The sequence below is a fragment of the Bufo gargarizans genome, chromosome 5, assembly GCF_014858855.1.
Source record: "Bufo gargarizans isolate SCDJY-AF-19 chromosome 5, ASM1485885v1, whole genome shotgun sequence".
Classification (NCBI taxonomy): Eukaryota; Metazoa; Chordata; class Amphibia; order Anura; family Bufonidae; genus Bufo; species Bufo gargarizans.
In genome coordinates, this window is record NC_058084.1 from 375,896,850 (window position 1) to 375,919,191 (window position 22,342).

The 22,342-nt window shown below is 44.0% G+C and overlaps 1 protein-coding gene across 1 annotated transcript in view; it reads right to left on the reverse strand.

Annotated features, from left to right (window-relative positions):
• OSBPL10 (oxysterol binding protein like 10) overlaps positions 1 to 21,636 on the reverse strand; it is a 380,196-nt gene extending 358,560 nt beyond the window's left edge. Inside the window, exon 1 of the mRNA XM_044293953.1 lies at positions 21,035 to 21,636. Coding sequence (XP_044149888.1) covers positions 21,035 to 21,303 — 269 coding nt within the window. The 5' untranslated portion in view covers positions 21,304 to 21,636. The remainder of the gene's footprint in view (positions 1 to 21,034) is intronic.
• Positions 21,637 to 22,342: the final 706 nt, after the last annotated feature.

A 22,342-nucleotide genomic window follows, 5' to 3' on the forward strand; every position in this document is an offset into this window, starting at 1 on the left:
GCCCCAACTCACCGTTCCCCAAGAAAAAGATGTTGTGTCTGTAGCAGGGCTGGAATAAGGTGTGACACCACCGTTTTTTGTCCTGACTGTCCTGACCACCCTGCCCTATGCATAGGGGACCGTTTCAGCAAGTACCGCACACATGTACACTATTAGTGTAGGGATTGTGTGACACAGGACAGGCACACAGGGCCCTTTCACTAAGAGCTGCTACAAACCTCTCCTTTCACCTGGGACAAAGTGCATAATGTACTTCGCCACATCTCTGGGCGCTTTGCACTTTGCACATTGTCCCATGGGGAAGGAGAGGTTTGTCCTCTAAAGGTAAAAAAAAAAAAAAAAATCTGTTTCAAATGTTATATAAAGTTTATAAAAGTTGATGTTAATAAATTTATTGCGTTGCTGCCTGTTTTTTTTTTTTTTAGCTTCTAGGTGGGCCAAGCGATCAACCAGCTGCAGCACTGATGTGCATTCTGACAGAAGCATTGCGCTGCTGTCAGATTACACACAAGTCGGTGTATGCGGTGCTGCAAGACGAGATTTCTCCTCTGCAGTAAAAAAGATACGTTTTCCGAAGCTTATGAGCTGAGGGGCGGTGTTCATATGCTTTGGCAAACACTTTGTATAAAAAAAATAAAAATTCCGGCAATGATTTATTCATCCACATCGATTGATGTGAATGGAGAAATCGGGTTTGCCAGGGCATACGAGCTGAAGTGGGTTTGGATGTTGGGCGGAGCTCCTATATCCTGGCAGACGCCTTTCCCCTCTTTTTTTTTTTTTGCACATTTTTTGGCACAGATTTTTTCATCCACATTGATCGATGCGAATGAAGAAATCTGTGCCGTTCATTTTTTCTTTCAGCCCAGAGGCTGAACGGAAAAAAAAATCTCATTACCCGTATGCTCAATATAAGGAGAATAGCAGAAACTCCTAATGCTGGCCATACATGTAATGATTGCGGAGACCCTCAAATGCCAGGGCAGCACAAACACCCCACAACTGACCCCATTTTGGAAAGAAGACACCCCAAGGTATTCGCTGAGGGGCATATTGAGTCCATGAAAGATTGAACTTTTTGTCACAAGTTAGCAGAAAGGGAGACTTTGTGAGAAAAAAATAAATAAATCAATTTCCGCTAACTTGTGCCAAAAAAAAAAAAATCTTCTATGAACTTGCCATGCCCCTCACGGAATACCTTGGGGTGTCTTCTTTCCAAAATGGGGTCACATGTGGGGTATTTACATTGTCCTGGCATTTTAGGGGCCCTAAAGAGTGAGAAGAAGTCTGGAATCCAAATGTCTAAAAATGCCCTCCTAAAAGGTACTCATTGGAATTTCGGCCCCTTTGCGCACTTAGGCTGCAAAAAAGTGTCACGCATGTGGTATCGCTCCTAAGCTCCACTCCTTTCTGTCACTAGTCCCTCCCTCCGGGTGGAGCTTGGATGCAACAAAAGCAATGGTGAAATCCTCATTGTACCAAAGGACTAATTCGCATATTAAGGGACAAAAAATCCTGACTCAGGAACGGAGCCTCGGATCAGCAAAAGAAATAAAAAATGTGTTTTAATCAGGTGAACCCCAGCTATGGGTCTATGAACACAGCTGGACAGGGGGTACCTCGTGACAGATTCCTTTTAAAAATACCAAACCCTGCAGGCAGGAAGAACAGCCATCACATGATTTTTTATTTTCGAACATGATTGTGGGGTGGCCATCTTGGCTGAGCTGTTGTTAACAGCAGTTAGACAAACGCTTTACAGCAGCCCCCATGTCCCATAGACAAAAGACTGAAAGGGATTTACTGACTTCTATAGGAGCTTTCTAGACATGATCTGTGACCTGTACAGAGGTCATTGTACAAGGAAGGGGTAGTTAAACTGTGACTAGGGATGAGCGAATTGACTAAAAAAAACAATACTTATCTCGTGGATCCGCCACTATTCCGAGACGTTTACAGCCTTTTTTAGGCCAAAAAAATAGAGCAGTACTGATTAAGCCCCATTTCAGACACACATTACAGGTACAACACCCCGGCACACACACCCACCCTTGTTGCAGCTGCAATGCGGATCCTAATACGTGTCTGTACTGTGGACAGGCGAAACTAGGCCTACCTAGGGAGATGCCCTAACAAATGAAAGTTAGCAAGTCAGTGCAGATGAATGCGACATCTTCACAAGGAGGCTTTAGCCGGGTTATTGACCAGCATAGGACACTATTGGCATACATATGTCTACTGAAAATCTATGAGCATATTGGCATACATACTGTCAAGTGTGGCCATGTATATGCCAAAGCCACATTGCAGATAACAGAGCTGAACGTCACACCACAGTTGGTCATACAGTTGACAGTTCATAAAAATGTCCAGTATAAAGGTATGCAAAGAAATGACATAGTATACCATCATCTTCCAGTCTATAGAAAAAAATCTTCATAATGTTTTGTGATTCTGGGACTTACATCGGCCCCACGAAAGCCTAGGGCTACTGTACAGTAATCCTGTAAAATATATATATATATATATATTACAGTACTTTCAACTTGAGAAGTAAGACAAGGCCACAGTACCACAGTATAATAAAACAAACGTGATACATTAGAACCGGCCATACTTGGATTGCACAAGTACATGAGATACAGCTCACACATTTCTAGAGCTCACTAATAGGAAATGTGACCGGCAGAGATAATTCCTCACAGGAAGCTTTGTGGCACAACACCAAAGGCAACGCTCAACGGACACTTAAGTACGCCAGAAAGCAGCGGCAGGCACACAAGTGCACTCACAGTAAAAACTGAGAGAGGCTTCCTCAAAAGAATCAATTAACAACCGTTTAGTGCTTCGTCTGTAAATTAACTGCTAGTTTGCTTTTGTATATTACTACACTTCTCGTTTTCAATACATTTGGTTGATGTTTTCAGCTAAATAGAAGCCACGACATCATGGACCTAACGGTGAAAGCAGAAAACATGATACATACACATGACATGGCCATCACAGTTCATAACGGGAGGTCTACCACTGTGCTAGTGCTGGTCAGTTAGGGTACAGCTATGGCTACTTTCACACCTGCGTTAGCTGCGGATCCGTCTGGTATCTGCACAGACGGATCCGCACCTATAATGCAAACGATTGTGTCCGTTCAGAACAGATCCGTTTGCATTGTTCATGATAATGCAAATGGATCCGTTTTGACTTACAAAAAAGGATCTCACAAGCGGACCCAGAAACGCCAGTGTGAAAGTAGCCTATGACTGTACATTCTGGTCTGATATAGTCTGAAAGACAACCCCCCCATGACATGCTCCAGTTTATACTCATCCCCATGAGGCTTACTTAACAGCAAGGATAGAAGTGAGTAAACCACCAAAGATAAGATAACTGCCACACAAATACTGGGCTAAATAAACCTCACTATGATGTACCAAGGACATGTGCTTAAAGGGGAAGGTTTACAATTAAAGGCAGTCAAAAATACTGATAAGCACTAGGCTGTGGTGAGCTGGGTTAAGATACCTTTATGGCAGCTTTACGACCCCTCCCCTCTGCTGAGTGACAGCTGTGGCATCCAACCAGCGGTCTCCAGAGCAGGCAGTTCCGAGAACGGCCTGATCCCGGAGACCGCATTTCATTTCAGACTGGCTCGCGCACAGGCACAGGTAAGGACTTACCTGTGCCTCGCCGGACTTGTCAGTTAAGATGGCAGATCGCATGTGTTCGCTGGCGAACACTGCAAACTGGCCATCACTGTCCTCTTGTTTCGCGCAGCCGGCATCATCTTCTTTCTTCTTCTTTCAGGACCTGCAAAAAGACCTTTGATAACGTAGTTGCCCTCACCACGTGAGGAGCACGGTGACGTCAGCGCAGGTCCTGCTGAATGAAGATAGAATTCAGCAGGACTTGCGCTGACGTCACCATGTGGTGAGCGCAATTATGTCATCAAAGGTCCTTTTGCAGGTCCTCAAAGAAGAAGAAAGAAGACGATGCCGGCTGCATGATTAAGTGTATGAGGTGAGTTAATTTATTTTATTTTTTAACCACTTCAACCCCCCCTAGCTGAAACCCCCTTAATGACCAGGCCACTTTTTACACTTCTGCACTACACTACTTTCACAGTTTATTGCTCGGTCATGCAACTTACCACCCAAATGAATTTTACCTCCTTTTCTTCTCACTAATAGAGCGTTCATTTGGTGGTATTTCATTGCTGCTGACATTTTAACTTTTTTTGTTATTAATCGAAATGTAACAATTTTTTTTGCAAAAAAATGAAATTTTTCACTTTCAGTTGTAAAATTTTGCAAAAAAAAACGACATCCATATATACATTTTTCGCTAAATTTATTGTTCTACATGTCTTTGATTAAAAAAAAAATGTTTGGGTAAAAAAAATGGTTTGGGTAAAAGTAATAGCGTTTACAAACTATGGTACAAAAATGTGAATTTCCGCTTTTTGAAGCAGCTCTGATTTTCTGAGCACCTGTCATGTTTCCTGAGGTTCTACAATGCCCAGACAGTAGAAAAACCCCACAAATGACCCCATTTCGGAAAGTAGACACCCTAAGGTATTCACTGATGGGCATAGTGAGTTCATAGAACTTTTTATTTTTTGTCAAAAGTTAGCGGAAAATGATGATTTTATTTTATTTTTTCTTACAAAGTCTCATATTCCACTAACTTGTGACTAAAAATAAAAAATTCTAGGAACTCGCCATGCCCCTCACGGAATACCCTGAGGTGTCTTCTTTCCAAAATGGGGTCACTTGTGGGGTAGTTATACTGCCCTGGCATTTTAGGGGCCCATATGCGTGAGAAGTAGTTTGCAATCAAAATCTGTAAAAAATGACCGTTGAAATCCGAAAGGTGCTCTTTGGAATGTGTGCCCCTTTGCCCACCTAGGCTGCAAAAAAGTGTCACACATCTGGTATCGCCGCACTCAGGAGAAGTTGGGGAATGTGTTTTGGGGTGTCATTTTACATATACCCATGCTGAGTGAGATAAATATCTTGGTCAAATGCCAACTTTGTATATACAAATGGGAAAAGTTGTCTTTTGCCGAGATATTTCTCTCACCCAGCATGGGTATATGTAAAATGACACCCCAAAACATATTCCCCAACTTCTCATGAGTACGGCGATACCACATGTGTGACACTTTTTTGCAGCCTAGGTGGGCAAAGGGGCCTACATTCCAAAGAGCACCTTTCGGATTTCACAGGCCATTTTTTACAGATTTTGATTTCAAACTACTTCAAAAACATTTATGCATTTGGATTCGGTGAGGGGTATGGTGAGTTCATGTGAGATTTTATTTTTTGACACAAGTTAGTGGAATATGAGACTTTGTAAGAAAAAAAGGGAGTCTATATGGGGTGATCACCTCCCTGTCATTGATCACCACCCTGTAAGGCTCCATTCAGACGTCCGTATGTGTTTTGCGGATCCGCTGTGTCCGTTTTTTGCGGATTCACGGATCCGCAAAACACATACGGACGTCTGAATGGAGCCTTACAGGGGGGTGATCAGGGAGTGTATATGGGGATCACCCCCCTGTCATTGATCACCCCCCTGTAAGGCTCCATTCAGACATCCGTATGTGTTTTGTGGATCTGATCCATGGATCCGTAAAACACATACAGACGTCTGAATGGAGCCTTACAGGGGGTGATCAGGGAGTGTATATGGGGTGATCACCCCCCTGTCATTGATCACCCCCCTGTAAGGCTCCATTCAGACGTCCGTATGTGTTTTTTATGGACCACGGATCCATGGATCGGATCCGCAAAACACATACGGACGTCTGAATGGAGCCTTACAGGGGGGTGATCAATGACAGGGGGGTGATCAATGACAGGGGGGTGATCAGGGGTTCATAAGGGGTTAATAAGTGACCGGGGGGGGGGGGGGGTGTAGTGTAGTGTGGTGCTTGGTGCTACCTATTACAGAGCTGCCTGTGTCCTGTGGTGGTCGATCCAAGCAAAAGGGACCACCAGAGGACCAGGTAGCAGGTATATTAGACACTGTTATCAAAACAGCGTCTAATATACCTGTTAGGGGTTAAAAGAAATCGCATCTACAGCCTGCCAGCGAACGATCGCCGCTGGCAGGCTGTAGATCCACTCGCTTACCGGCCGATCCTGTGAACTCACGCGCCTGTGTGCGCGCGTTCACAGGAAATCTTGCGTCTCGCCAGATGACGCCCCGTTGCATCAAGGAGGAATGAATCGACCGCCGCCAGGACGCATCCCTGCGTTAGGCGGTCGGCAAGCAGTTAAGCAACATTTTACTAAGCATTCTGTATTAAGAATGCTATTATTTTCCTTTATAACCATGTTTTAAGGAAAAATAATAACATCTACACAACACCGAACCCAAATTTCAATGTAGAAGTTCGGGTCTGGGTTCCACATTCAGTTTTTTATCACGAGTGTGCAAAACGCATTGCACCCGTGCGATAAAAACTAAACAATGCAACGCAATCGCAGTCAAAACTGACTGAAACTGTGCGCGCACTCGCACAGGTTTCCCAGCAATGCACCCAGGACGCATCCGGAGCAAATCCGGGACGCCTGTCTGAAAGTATTTACAATTATTCTATGTTTTTACTATTTTAGCACAATAGTAGCATATTTCTGAATACACTACAGAACAATTCAAAAATAATAATAATAATGCTACAGTTCATAGGATAAAGTTATAATGACCTAAAATTACAAAAAAAAGTAACACTAATACACCAGAACAACATTGAATTCGACAATTATGGTTTCAATGACTCATTTTATTTTCCCAGTTAGATACTTTCCACTTTCTATTCTGTCTGTGTTGCTATATACAGTCCTTCCACTATAGAATAAGAGTAATAAACATGCCAGGACCATGGAGACCACAATCGTGGTGTGTGCACTAGGGCAGGGATGGCCAACCTGCAGCCCTCCAGCTGTTGTAAAACTACAATTCCCACCATGCCCTGCTGTAGGCTGATAGTTGTAGGCTGTCTGGGCATGCTGGGAGTTGTAGTTTTGCAACAGCTGGAGAGCCGCAGGTTGGCCAGCCCTGCACTAGGGCCACTCCTAACTTCAATGACGAAGAACTTGCCAGAAGGATTCTGTTGATTACAAGGAGGTAAGGATTATTTAATATGCAATAAATACATATTTTGGGATTAAGAATGTAACATCTTGTTAGAAGATTAGCTTAATCCCCAAAACTATTGAAAATGCAATTTACCCATTAAAATGAAGTATTATGTACTTGAGAGATTACCTTTTTATATTTAGAGGTAATTTCCAGTAAAGCATGTCAGATTGTGGCAACATTAATAGATACCTGAATACAGGGATGCTTCCATCAAAAAGGGGCATTTCTTTAAACTCAATATTCATAGAAAATATATTGGTTAGGGATTAGCGAATCGACTTCGGATGAAACATCGGAAGTTGATTTGCATAAAACTTTGTTCTAAGGCTACAGTCACACGACCGTATGTGTTTTGCGGTCCGCAAATTGCGGATCTGCAAAAAAAGAAAACAGATATCATCCGTATGCCATCCGTTTTTTTTGCGTATCCATTGTAACAATGCTTAAAATGGACAAGAATAGGACATGTTCAATTTTCTTGGCGGGGCTACAGAACGGACATACTGATGCGGAGACAGCAGTGTGCTGTTCCCATTTTTTGCGGACCTATTAAAATGAATGAGTCTGCGTCCTATCTACTGTACGGAGGCCTTATACTGTACGGAGAAGTACCACTTGGAACCGAACCCGAGTTAGGGAAATGTTTTTTTACAGTACAAATTAATTTATGAAGTCATTGTGCGAAGTTTTATGCGAATCGACTTTAATCATCCCTAATATTGATATATGATAGTGGAACTTAAAGGGCCTCTGTCAGCAGATCTGTACCTATGAAACTGGCTGACCTGTTACATGTGCGCTTGGCAGCTGAAGACATCTGTGTTGGTCCCATGTTCATAAGTGCCCGCATTGCGGAGAAAAATGAAGTTTCATAATATGCAAATGACCATCTAGGAGCAACGGGGGCATTGCCATTACTCCTAGAGGCTCCACTTTCGCTGCCACTGCCGCGTCCTTTGCACTTGTATAATTGTCATCACGTCCGGCCCTGTCAAACAAAGTGCAGAGGGCGCAGCAGTTGCAGAGAAAGCAGAGCCTTTAGGTGTAATGGTTACGCCCCCGTTGCTCCTAGATGCTCATTTGCATATATTAAAACATAATTTTCCTCGGCAATGCCGACACATATGAACAATGGACCAACACAGACGCCTTCTGCTGCTAAGCGCACCTGTAACAGGTCAGCCAGTTTCATCGGTACAAATCTGCTGACAGATGGCCTTGAAATAAAAAATATTGCCCTCCTGTAGCAGTCAGCACAGAATTAAATAAAAACATGGCTACTTTCTTCTGAGAACAGCACCACCTATCCCCATGGGTTGTGTTTGGTAATGCAGCTTGACTGCAACACTGCATACAACCTGTGGAATACATGAAGCGACTTTACATTTTGGAAAAAAAGAATCAGCTAGACTATTCACATACAGGCTGTTAATATGTCATTTAGGTTCCTGTCTCTCGGATCCCAACAAATGCTATCTAAGTGATCTGTCTGTGAATAAGAAAGATGTAGATCCAGGTGAAATATGCCATCCAACAAGGTGAGGTCACTTGGGGATGGTTATTAAAGAGAATCGGTCACTAACGACCCCCCACCACCTCCACCACCACCACCAAGTTCTTATTGAATGATTGAAAAGAACCTTGGTTTCCAGTATTTAATGCTATGACGCCCGTCCATGGTGCAGCCCTGCATGTGGTTACTGCGGCACACATCCCCCACCGTGCACCCGCACAGCCTGGCAATGCCAGTGAGTTCACAGAAGAATATTTCAGACTGGAAATCAGCATCCTTTTAGCTAGGCAATTACTTCTATAGCATGGGGGGAGGGGAGGGTGCCCAGATGACAGTCTCTTTAACTGTGATAAATGTGAAACAAATGCCCATATCAGAAATAACAGAACCTACAACAGGTCCACCTTCTTATTGAGCATGGGTGTCCAGATTTGGATAGGATCTAAAATAAGGTTTGTGTGTCCTCCTTTATACAATATTCAGTGTTCCATTATGTCTGTTAAATGTTTAACAAGCTCCTTCTAATACTAATACATTTATTAAAAAACATACATCAATTATGTATGGCGAACCAATAACGATAGCTGCGTCCTGTCCAAGTCTTAGGAATTATCTGTACGGCGCACAGACAATGCTGTAGATGACGAACGGGCGTCCCCAGCCATTGTGAGAAGAAGCGGACTACAAGGGTGCGGCCACACGTGGACTACACACCGTGAGAAAACCCTCAGGGTAAACGCCAATTCATCCCACCGGTTTTAACCTTCACTTTCAACCTTTGCTATGCAAACGATCCACTGCCGAGCCGGGCATCAATGCCCCCACAAAAAGGACAGTCCGCTTTGAGCATCTATTGTGGTGGCACAGCATGGTGGGCCAGAATCTGGAACTTAAATTTAGAACTGGTGTTGGATGCGCCAAAGTTATGGAGAGGTCGGACCCTCTACATAACTTGGGCGATCCACCACCAGCTATGGGGCTTATTAATAAATGTGCCCCATAATCTAATCTCTGCTGCCATATTTATGAAGACCATTCCCCCCAATTATTCTTTTTAGAAATGTGATCCAATGGGGGAGATTTATCAAACTGGTGTAAAGTAGAACTCGCTTAGTCGCCAATAGCAACCAATCATATTCCTTCTTTCATTTTGGACCACGCCTATGGAAAATGAAAAGGAGGAATCTGATCAGTTGCTATGGGAAACTAAGCCAGTTCTACTTTACACCAGTTTGATAAATGACCCTCTAAGTTTCAGTTTTCTCCCCACAGGACGCAACAGAAAGTTGCAAAACAAATTTCCGTTACAGTTTTTCACTGACGACATTGCCGAAAAGTTTTATCCGTGATACAAATGTTCAAACTGAACCCAAATGTCGCAGGGTTACACAGAGGTTGATGGCCATGCCGCCCATGCCCGGTGCTCTGCCCATAACAAGCCTGGCATTTTTTTTATTGACTTCCAAATGTCAGAAACGACAAATGCTCCTTGTAACAGGGATTCGGTCTTGGGTGAATTGCATCGTCGGTGAAGCACAGTGGAAAGTTTATCTAAATTCTCTGCTTATGAAATTTCAAACCTTTTAACGTCTCGCACAAACTACAAATCTTCAATGTAAATTGTAAATCCGCCGGCACTTTCCAGCAAATACATATTTTATCTAATTTTCCTGCAATGGTAAAATCCTGACTTTAATACCTTCATCCATTATTAATAGTGACGGCCTGGATTTATTACATAAGCTGGGCAGTTCTCCTAACACACTGTCAACCTGGAAGATGCTGCACACTTTAACCCTCTTCATGCCGACATATGTGATATGCCATGACTGTAAACACTTGCTGTATCCTGAATACAAGGACTAGTGCTTAGATATCGCTTAAGCCTCGTTCACGCTTCAGTGAATGATGGATGTGTGGCGTCTGTGTCCTCTATGGACAGTACTCGTACCCACATGAACCACTTTGGTCTGTGATTCGCCCGGACAGCCTCCAGTGACCTCTTAGGGGTAATACATGTTAGCACCCTATACCGTACAGGACGTGAAGTCAGAGTCAGTAGAAATATACAGACTCCAGCTTAAAAAAAGTATTATCAGTCAATAATATAGTGTAATGAACTTTCATAGAATAGTTTACAAATGTTAATAATACATATATTGTATGTTCTATCATTTTAAGGACCCATATGTAACAAAAACAGTGATAAGCAGGGTGCTCTAGTGGTGATAGTAAATCAGTTCTCACCTCTCCTGTCCCTTATATTATAATCAGTGATAAGCAGGGTGTTCTAGTGGTGATAGATAATCAGTTCTTACATCTCCTGTATTCTCCCCTGTCCTTTATACTATTAACAGTTATAAGCAGGGTGCTCTAGTGGTGATAGATGATTAGTTCTCACCTCTCCTGTGTTCTCCCCTGTCCCATATACTATAAACAGTGATAAGCAGAGTGTTCTAGTGGTGATAGAAAATCAGTTCTCACCTCTCCTGTGTTCTCGCCTGTCCCTTATACTATAATCAGTGATAAGCAGAGATTCTAGTGGTGATAGAAATTCAGTTCTCACCTCTCCTGTGTTCTCCACCTATCCCTTATACTATAATCAGTGATAAGCAGAGTGTTCTAGTGGTGATAGAAAATCAGTTCTCACCTCTCCTGTGTTCTCCACCTATCCCTTATACTATAATCAGTGATAAGCAGAGTGTTCTAGTGGTGATAGAAAATCAGTTCTCACCTCTCCTGTGTTCTCCGCCTATCCCTTATACTATAATCAGTGATAAGCAGGGTGTTCTAGTGGTGATAGAAAATCAGTTCTCACCTCTCCTGTGTTCTCCGCCTATCCCTTATACTATAATCAGTGATAAGCAGGGTGTTCTAGTGGTGATAGAAAATAAGTTCTCACCTCTCCTTTGTTCTCTCTGTCCCTTATACTAGATATCTTCATGTTGCTCCCAGGTCCTTATTTGTAATGCCTGAAACTGTGCTGCACATGCTGAGTAGTAAGTTTCCCCACTAAAGACCAGAGGAGGAAGTTCACTATTGGCCATGCCTGCAGTCATCTCAGAACTGCTGGATATAACAGAAACAACAGTGTTAAAAGGGCTTCCCTATTACAGATATTCAACATTTTTCATTCTACATTATTCTACAGGAGCTACGTCGCCCTACCTCGCTATGGTGAACTTCGGCGTCCGCATGTAACAGAGCCGCTCTAAATACTGGAGGTGCCGCCGTGCTGCCTGTGTTAGCGGAAGTGCTCCCCCTCTGAGTCCACTCTCCCTGGACTTAGGAGGCCTCAGGCTCATACTGGCTTTCTCCGTCTCCTCCACTCCACCCCGACAGGATCGGAAGGTTTGGTTGCCAGTCTCTTTTGCCTCTTTCTCCTTCCAACTGCCTAAAAAAACTTCCTCCTGCCTCCTCCCTCCATGAATAAGTCACCTTCTGCCTCCATGAATAAGCCACCTCTTCTGTCAGTTCTGAATGCGCCTCCCTGACCCCTCTGCCGTCTATTAGGTATATACACATTTATAAGTGCCTACAGCTTGCCCTGTTTGTGATACCCTTGATGTTGCTATCAAATATGCACTGGGACCGATCTGGATGAACCATTGCTGAATCCTCTTTAAAAAAAAATATTTTTATATATATACATATACACACACACACACACACACACACACATATACAGTATATAAAAAGAGAGGAAGAGGACAGGGGGAAGAAGATGGCCCCTAAGCAAAATAGATGTTCAGCGGAACTTTTGTCTAAAAAAAAAGGGGCTGAAAACACTAGAATCTGCAAAAATAGACCTTTTTTTTAATTTTTTTACCAAATCTCTTTTTTTTTAAAGTATTTTTAATTAGAACATATTGAAATACAAAATTTTCACAGGTTGGATAAGCGACAATGATATGAGTATTCAATAACCCAGAAGGTTTAAACCTTCTCATATGGGAGGGGAAATGGGGAAGGGAGAAGAGGGGAAAGGGGGAGACAGTGAAGGAGAAGGGGAAGTGAAAATGGGAGTGGGAGGCAGCGAGTATCGGGTGACCATTCAACATGTCACTACATAACATACAGAGATTAAACAATCAGAACACTTAACCAGGTAAACTCGTGGCATGGAGTTGGATTTCCCAGGGTTACCAGAATAAATAGAAAAAAAGAGTGAGCAAACAATCGGTTTCTGGCGTGGTGGCCTTTTCGCTTTTGATCCCCTCATGTCCAGTATTGCAAAAAGGAAACAAGATGGCGTTCGGGATTTTTATCTGTTGTGTGTATTTGTGTTTATGATGTTTTTTGGTTGCGGTAAGTTCTCCAAGGTTGCCATAAGGAGTTATATTTAGAATGTGACCTATCTGCCCAGCTCGCCAATTCCATATGGCATAGCTGTTCGATCTTAGACAACCACTGCTCCAAGGTGGGTGGTTCTGTTTGGAGCCTATACACTAGAATCAGTAGCCTTGCTGCCTGTACCAATAGTGTTGGTAGGTCTGATAACGATGGTCTCCAGGTGGGGGAGGGCAACCACAATAGGACTGATGACGGTGCGAGCTGGATGTTGGATTTACAGATCTTATTAATTGTTTGTTCTATTTGGTCCTAAAAGGGGCGTATGTTGGGACAAGACCACATAATGTGTCCCAGAGACCCTTTGTGTTGTTTAAATCTCTAACATAAGTTAGAACTCATTAGTCCCATTCTATAAAGTTTACTGGGGTCGTTATACCAACGCGTGGTTTAACAATGGTTTTATAGGAATGCTCTTGGACCTTAACACACCTAGAGAAGCCATGCGATCTCTGATGAATGCTTGCTACGTCAGATGCTGAAAGAGTGATTGTCGGATCCCTCTCCCAAGCTCTAATATAAGCAGGAGTACTTTGTTCTGATGGAGAATTTAAAGTCTTATAGAGAGTGGAGATAAAATGCTTCGTAATAGCTGGGCCCAGTGCCAATCTCTCAAACCATGTAGGATCTTGGGCTGGGATAAATTTAGCGATTAATGCTTTACAGGAGCGTTCAAGTTCGGATTTAGCCAGGAAGTTGCTTGTCCATATGACTTGATCGCATGCTGAAATGGGCGAGTCTTGGGATCCTTTTGTTGTCAGGATCGAATTGATTGACATGTCTTTAAGGAGCTTCCAAAAGGGAGGTGCCGTGGGCGTGGCTCTATTCAGTATATAGGGGATAGGCATCTGGGCGGGACTGACAAAAGGGGAGTCTGTGTGTGTATTGAGCGGAAAGTTAAGAAGGGTCCCCTCGCTAGGCCGGTTGGGGTATCAGCAGTGTCATTTAGTCCCCAAAGAGCTGCAATTTGTATGTCGGACATAAAGGCTAGCTCTATATTTGAGCTTATAGTTTTATTGTTCGGGGTGCAAAGTTGCAGCCATCTCTTTAGCTGAATGGCCTTGTAATATGTTGGTAGGTCAGGCAGACTAAATCCTCCATGTTTTCAGCTTTTAATTAGCCTGTCGTATGCAATTCTTGTTTTTTTGTTTTTCCATAGGAATGATATAAAGATGGTTCTGATCTGTCTGAAAATAGACCCATTTTCTGGGTCACTATCCAGAGTCCACCAGGATTATAGGGAATCTAGGATGTTATATTAAGACGTGGAGCACTATTAGAGGTTGGTTAGGAATAAGGGGATCTCTTCATTGTACGCCCCTTTGGCATAATTACTATCTACAAGAGTTAGATGACTTAGCTGAAGATAAATACTGGCAAAAAAACGATATTCTGTATGTTGCACAAGTGGTGAGTAATGGAGGTGTACTTCCCTTTTTGGAGTTGACACAAAGAGAGCATATAACTAATTTATCTTGGTTTAGATATTTGCAGTTACGTTCGGCACTTTGTAGTGTAAAGGAGATAGATACTTGTATACCTCTGAATGATTTCATGGGCAAATTGGGCCAGAAGTTTAAAATTCTTCAATTTTATAAATTGTTTCTTGAAGCACTATTTAATGGTATATGCTCCCCCCGACAAAATGCTTGGGGATCTGATTTAAGGATCCAACCAGATGATTGGGGGAAAATAATGACTAACTTAAGATCAGTGTCACATAATTTTAATCATGTTTTGTTCAATTTAATATCATACAGTATATGTCACACTAGTGATAAATAAATGTGGGTTGAGAAGTACTTCTAATTGTCCACGGTGTGATTCACATGGGGCTGACTATTTACACATGTTTTGGTTCTGTACACAACTAAGGGTACTTTCACACTTGCGTCAAAGTTTTCCGGCACTGAGTTCCGTCCTAGAGGCTCAATACCGGAAAAGAACTGATCAGTTTTATCCTAAGGCATTCTGAATGGAGAGCAATCCGTTCAGGATGCATCAGGATGTCTTCAGTTCAGTCCTTTTACGGTATTTGGACGGAGAAAAAACCGCAGCATGCTGCATTTTTCTCTCCGGCCAAAAATTTTGAACACTTGCCGGAATGCTGGCATTTTTTTCCATTGGAATGTATTAGTGCTGGCATTAAAATTGCCGCACTGACGGATCCGGTCTTCCAGTCTGCACATGCGCAGACCTTTAAAAATGTAAAAAAAAGTTTTTCCGGATGACACCGGAGAGACGGATCCACATCCGGGTCCGTCTACAAATGGTTTCCGTTTGCATACAGATTGCCAGATCCGGCAGGCAGTTCTGCCGACGGAACTGCCTGCCGGAATCCAGCAACACAAGTGTGAAAGTACCCTAACAGAATATTGGGAGGCAATAGCTAAACTTATCCCCCAGAAACTGACAATAGTGATTCCATGTACGGCAGAATGTTTGATCCAAAGTCAATTGTGATAAGTATAAAAAAGTCCTCCTGATTAAAATACTGTTTTTGGCGAGACTTTTAATTACACGAGGATGGTTTTCACGAAATTCTCCCAGTGTGTACATATGGTTCAATCTGGTCAATAAGATTAAGGCTACTTTCACACTAGCGTTGTTTTAATCCGGCGTAATTCGGACATCGGAACTGCCCGCCGGATCCGGAAAAACGTGTGAAAACGGATTACATTTGAATCCTGATCAGGCTTTCGATCACAATGGAAAAATGCATTGGAAAAAACGGATCCGCCATTTATGGACTTTAACTTTTTTTTCACATTTTTCGGGTTTAACATGCAAAAGCCGGATCCGTTTTGACTGAACACACGGGGCCGGATCCGGCGTTAATGCAAGTCAATGGGAAAAAAGCCTGATCAGGCGTTCAGTCAAAGTGTTCAGGCTTTTTGGCCGGAGGTAAAAATACTGCATGCTACGTTTTTCTGAAAAGCCTGATCAGTCAAAAAGACTGAACAGAAGACATCCTGATGCATCCTGAAGGACTGACTCTCCATTCAGAATGCATTAGGATAAAACTGATCAGTTCTTTTCCGGATTTGAGCCCCTAGGACGGAACTCAGCGCCGGAAAAGAAAAACGCTAGTGTGAAAGTACCCTTAGAGATATGAAAAAAGTATATTTAAGGAGAAATGGAATAAGGTATAGGTGATTTGGAAGTCTTAAATGGGAACCTCCCAAATCCCAAAGGGAAGGGGGCGTGGTTACCGTGACTTGAAGCAAGGGGGCCGCTGCCTCCTGGACTTCAAGCATGTGTGGAGAAGCGCGCCGGGCAGGGGGTAAAACAACGTTTTCAGTACTTTTGCTGCATCTGCCTTCAGGAAACACTGCTGGCTACACGCAGGTACTGCTGGCGGCTTGGGATGGTTTTGGGAGGTGAAAGGTTCCCTTTAAGTCTTCCTGCTTTCACCCCACCATCATCCCTGTTCCGTCCTAGTGACGGAGGGTATAGAAGACGCATCGCAAGGAAGGTTGGGGAGTTTTGGGGTAGGGTTAATGTGGTAAATATGAGAAACTTAATCATATTTAGGTTGTATGGAAAATAATTTTGTATTCCTTTTTGTCAATAAACTAAAAAAAAAAAAAAAAAAAAAAAGAAGATGAGCCCCATACATGTACTGTGGAAGAACGGGGTTAAAAGATGGCACCCGCTCAGCTCAGCCAACAGGTGCCTGCTGTTTAACACAGCAGACACACAGAGGCATTGGCTGGGATTGGAGATAACGCAGATCACAGACTTTTAACCCCTCAGATGCTGTGGTCAATTGTGACCACAGCATCTGAGCGGTGAAGCCCCAAGAGCGGACCTGAGATTTAGGAAGATTTGGGCCCTCTGAAGGCCACAAAGCTTCTCGTAGTAAAGTTCCTATAAAGCCCATGTTTATAGGGGGGTTATCTTTATTACACAGGTGGCGGCAAACACGATGTGATATCATATGTCTGCCTGGGTGCTTTACATCTAAATAAAAACACTTTTTATGGAAAGGGAAACTGGTTTAGTTGCCCATAGCAACCAATCAGACTGCTCCTTACATTTTTCAGCATTCCTTTGGAAAGTGAAAGGTGGAATGTGATTGGTTGCTGTGGGCACCTAAGGCAGTTTTCCTTTAGACCAATTTTCATGAATCTCCCCCTTGGTTTTAGAAGGTGCTGTGCATCTCAGACTGGGTCAGACTTAGCCACAAGCAGGAATTCTTATGTACACCTTCACGGGCAATATTTTATGACTGCATTTTACTCAATAAGGGCAAAAAAATCATTTTTTTCAATTGGTCTTTGTTAAAAATATGAAACCATTCAGTCACAAAAGTTTTTTCTAGCTGTGTGAATTGAACTTTCACTTTGTGTCAGATATCTGATTAACCCTTATCTCTAAATTACTAAAAGGTCATAAACACATTCAGTAAGATAATGAGTGTTTTTCAGGTCAGAGATAAGGAGCCGCTTGATGGAACACAGTGAAAATTCAGATCCTGCTTCTAGATAAACTCAAGCCTGGGCAGACAGGGATTATATTTTTTAATAAAGATCAATAAAAAAAAAATCTTTTTAACTCAAAATGAAAACAATACAATAATAAAAAGAAATTGCCCCAAAAGGCGTACATAGCCTTTAAGAATGTTTTTTGTTTCTTTGTTGTTGTTTTTTTTATAAAACTTCACTTTTCAATGCAAAACTTCTTTGTTGGGTGTCGGCCTGGCCGTGCGGAGGCAAACGGATCCGTCCAGACTTACAATGTAAGTCAATGGGGACGGATCCGTTTGAATTTGACACTATATGGCTCAATTTTCAAACGGATCCGTCCCCCATTGACTTTCAATGTAAAGTCTGGACGGATCCGTCTGAAGCTACTTTCACACTTAGAATTTTTTCTACAATATAATGCAGACGGATCCGTTCTGAACGGATCCCATCGTCTGCATTATATGAGCGGATCCGTCTGGGCAGACCCCAGACGGATCCGCTCTGAACGCAAGTGTGAAAGTAGCCTTACCTGCTCCCCCACGCTCTAGTCCAGTTCTGTGGCTCCCGGGCTCTCTTCACTGCCTCCCTGTCAACTTCCGCATGGACGGTGGTCATGTGCACCACTGCAGCCAATGACTGGCCTCAGCGGTGACGTGTCCCCAAGCAGCAGGTCACTACTGAATCACATGCCACTTGGGGGACACATGACTGCTATGGCCGTTGGTACATACTGCCGCACACGTGACCTAATCTGTGTGGAAGTTGACAAGACAGGGACTGGAAGTCCAATAAAGCCAGCCCACTGTTCCCACAGAGCGACTGGGAACAGACAACTATGGATTTCCACACAGGTCCTGTTGCTGGAGGGGGGGGGGGGGAATTCAAATAAAAATGGACAACCACCTATAAGGTTTCATATGTTTTAAACCTGAAAACTTTCCTGCCAGTGAAGGGGTAAAAGGGGATCTACAGTACAGACCAAAAGTTTGGACACACCTTCTCATTCAAAGAGTTTTCTTTATTTTCATGACTATGAAAATTGTAGATTCACACTGAAGGCATCAAAACTATGAATTAACACATGTGGAATTATATACATAACAAAAAAGTGTGAAACAACTGAAAATATGTCATATTCTAGGTTCTTCAAAGTAGCCACCTTTTGCTTTGATTACTGCTTTGCACACTCTTGGCATTCTCTTGATGAGCTTCAAGAGGTAGTCACCTGAAATGGTTTTCACTTCACAGGTGTGCCCTGTCAGGTTTAATAAGTGGGATTTCTTGCCTTATAAATGGGGTTGGGACCATCAGTTGTGTTGTGGAGAAGTCACGCGGATACACAGCTGATAGTCCTACTGAATAGACTGTTAGAATTTGTATTATGGCAAGAAAAAAACAGCTAAGTAAAGAAAAACGAGTGGCCATCATTACTTTAGGAAATGAAGGTCAGTCAGTCCGAAAAATTGGCAAAACTTTGAAAGTGTCCCCAAGCGCAGTCACAAAAACCATCAAGCGCTACAAAGAAACTGGCTCACATGCGGACCGCCCCAGGAAAGGAAGACCAAGAGTCACCTCTGCTGCGGAGGATAAGTTCATCCGAGTCACCAGCCTCAGAAATCGCAGGTTAATAGCAGCTCAGATTAGAGACCAGGTCAATGCCACACAGAGTTCTAGCAGCAGACACATCTCTAGAACAACTGTTAAGAGGAGACTGTGTGAATCAGGCCTTCATGGTAGAATATCTGCTAGGAAACCACTGCTAAGGACAGGCAACAAGCAGAAGAGACTTGTTTGGGCTAAAGAACACAAGGAATGGACATTAGACCAGTGGAAATCTGTGCTTTGGTCTGATGAGTCCAAATTTGAGATCCTTGGTTCCAACCACCGTGTCTTTGTGCGACGCAGAAAAGGTGAACGGATGGACTCTACATGCCTGGTTCCCACCATGAAGCATGGAGGAGGAGGTGTGATGGTGTAGGGGTGCTTTGCTGGTGACCCTGTTGGGGATTTATTCAAAATTGAAGGCATACTGAACCAGCATGGCTACCACAGCATCTTGCAGCGGCATGCTATTCCATTCGGTTTGCGTTTAGTTGGACCATCATTTATTTTTCAACAGGACAATGACCCCAAACACACCTCCAGGCTGTGTAAGGGCTATTTGACCATGAAGGAGAGTGATGGGGTTCTGCGCCAGATGACCTGGCCTCCACAGTCACCGGACCTGAACCCAATCGAGATGGTTTGGGGTGAGCTGGACCGCAGAGTGAAGGCAAAAGGGCCAACAAGTGCTAAGCATCTCTGGGAACTCCTTCAAGACTGTTGGAAGACCATTTCAGGTGACTACCTCTTGAAGCTCATAAAGAGAATGCCAAGAGTGTGCAAAGCAGTAATCAAAGCAAAAGGTGGTTACTTTGAAGAACCTAGAATATGACATATTTTCAGTTGTTTCACACTTTTTTGTTATGCATATAATTTCACATGTGCTAATTCATAGTTTTGATGCCTTCAGTGTGAATCTACAATTTTCATAGTCATGAAAATAAAGAAAACTCTTTGAATCAGAAGGTGCGTCCAAACTTTTGGTCTGTACTGTACATCTATACAAATTATCCATATCCAAAGCCCTGGGGGGATTTTTTCACCCATATATCCACTAAATGCTTATACAGACGCCATACGTACACTGCTCTCTGTATACACAAATGTGTCTGTGCCAAAAAGTGGTGCAAACTGATACAATTCGGCGCATCTAGGTTCTCGACATTATTTTCCGACAGGTGCAGCTTTCCGGAAAGGGGTGGAGCTTTATGGGAAAGGGGAGGGCCTAAGATACGCCATGTTGTGCCACAATTCTGGCGTAATAATCTGTCTTTGAACAAGAATAGGACATGCTCTAGATTTTTGCGGGGATCCGCCGAACGGAACGACGGTGTGCTGTCTGCATCTTTTGTGGCACCATTGAAATGAATGGGTCCGCACCCGTTCTGCAAAATTGTGGAACGGATGCGGACCCAGGCCAGAATTACTGTTGTGTGAATGGACCCTAAGTAAAACCAATAGCTGGTATAAAGTCAGAGAAAAGTGGCCTCCAGCCTGAGCCCCTGTGGTAAGTCGGGTGCAGGTCTAGACCGCCGGCCTCAGCTTACGCCATCTTTAGTAAATCTGGGCCTCTACCTCCATACACACGGCTGGCTACCTTCATCCCCATCTCATAGATATAAACTCCGGCACATAACGGTGACATACTCCATATGGTGCCACTAAAAACAGTGACATCTATGACAATATTTGACAATATCTACAAACCTATCTCTGCCAGCCTATCAATATAAAAGCTGTGGTCTGGGGAAAGTTCATTCATACCTGAGCCCATACAGGTAGAGGACCACCTTAATGTCCTAAACATTGTAGAAACTTTCCTGCATGGACCGTCACACAGGGAATTCACTCCCTATTCCCATTAGACGGTCCCACTAGAAGCAGCCATAACTGCTGCAACCCTCAGGGCCTCACAGAGGCCAAGGACAAGGCACCGGCCCGGGCACAGTGTTACCTGTTCTGCCAGCCCTGCAGGAGGTTGGTGTACTTGCACAGCATTCCTTCCGCCACTTGTCTCTGCTCCCTGCTCGTCTGCGCCGCTCCGCCATCCAGTTTCCCGGCCGCTGCCACCGCCTGCTGCTGGTTGACTCTGCCGGGTCCGGCCAGCAGTCCCCGGGCCCCGGAGGAGGGAGAGGAGCCTGCAGAGGTGGCTCTGCTGCTGCTCCGGCTGCTGCTGTTACTGCTACCCCCGCCGCTGTGCTGCTGCTGAGCCGCCTTGTCCATGGCTGCTGCTGGGTGCTGTGCTCGGGCACTGTGAGGTGTCCTCCCTCCCTCAGAGTTTTGTGCAGTCTCTTATTTCATGCCGCTTCTCGCTCCCAGCTCTGCTGCGTCCAGGGTAGGAGCTGCCTGTGTGAGGGAGTCTCTCCGGCACTGCTACGGTTCCTGGACGTGGAGGAGCCTCACAGGAGCAGGCATGGACGGGTCGCCAGCCACTTCTCACAGCTGACTTTACTAATGTATACATGGAGGGAAGCTTCTCCCACCCACTGCCCTCACCATCTGCCAGCACCACCTCCAGTGCCACACCTCCATGCCTCCAGACCTACCGTCTGTGGCACTAGAGGGGCACTCTAGTAAAATCCTTACTCTCTGTCAGGTACACATACCTATTCAGTTGTGACCTTCTCAAAGTTGTGTGACTACAAACATGTCTATCACATGCCTCCCAAGTGGACATGTCTATCACATGCCTCCCAAGTGGACATGTCTATCACATGCCTCCCAAGTGGACACGTCTATCACGTCTCCCAAGTGGACACGTATATCACGTCTCCCAAGTGGGCATGTCTATCACATGTCTCCTAAGTGGACACGTCTATCACATGTCTCCCAAGTGGACACGTCTATCACATGCTTCCCAAGTGGACACGTCTATCACATGCTTCCCAAGTAGACATGCCTGTCACATGCTTCCCAAGTGGACATGTCTATCACATGCTTCCCAAGTGGACACGTCTATCACGTCTCCCAAGTTGACATGTCTATCACATGCCTCCCAAGTGGACACGTCTATCACATGCCTCCCAAGTGGACACGTCTATCACGTCTCCCAAGTTGACATGTCTATCACGTCTCCCAAGTGGACATGTCTATCACATGCCTCCCAAGTGGACATGTCTATCACATGCCTCCCAAGTGGACACGTCTATCACGTCTCCCAAGTGGACACGTCTATCACAAGCCTCCCAAGTGGACACGTCTATCACAAGCCTCCCAAGTGGACACGTCTATCACATGCCTCCCAAGTGGACATGTCTATCAC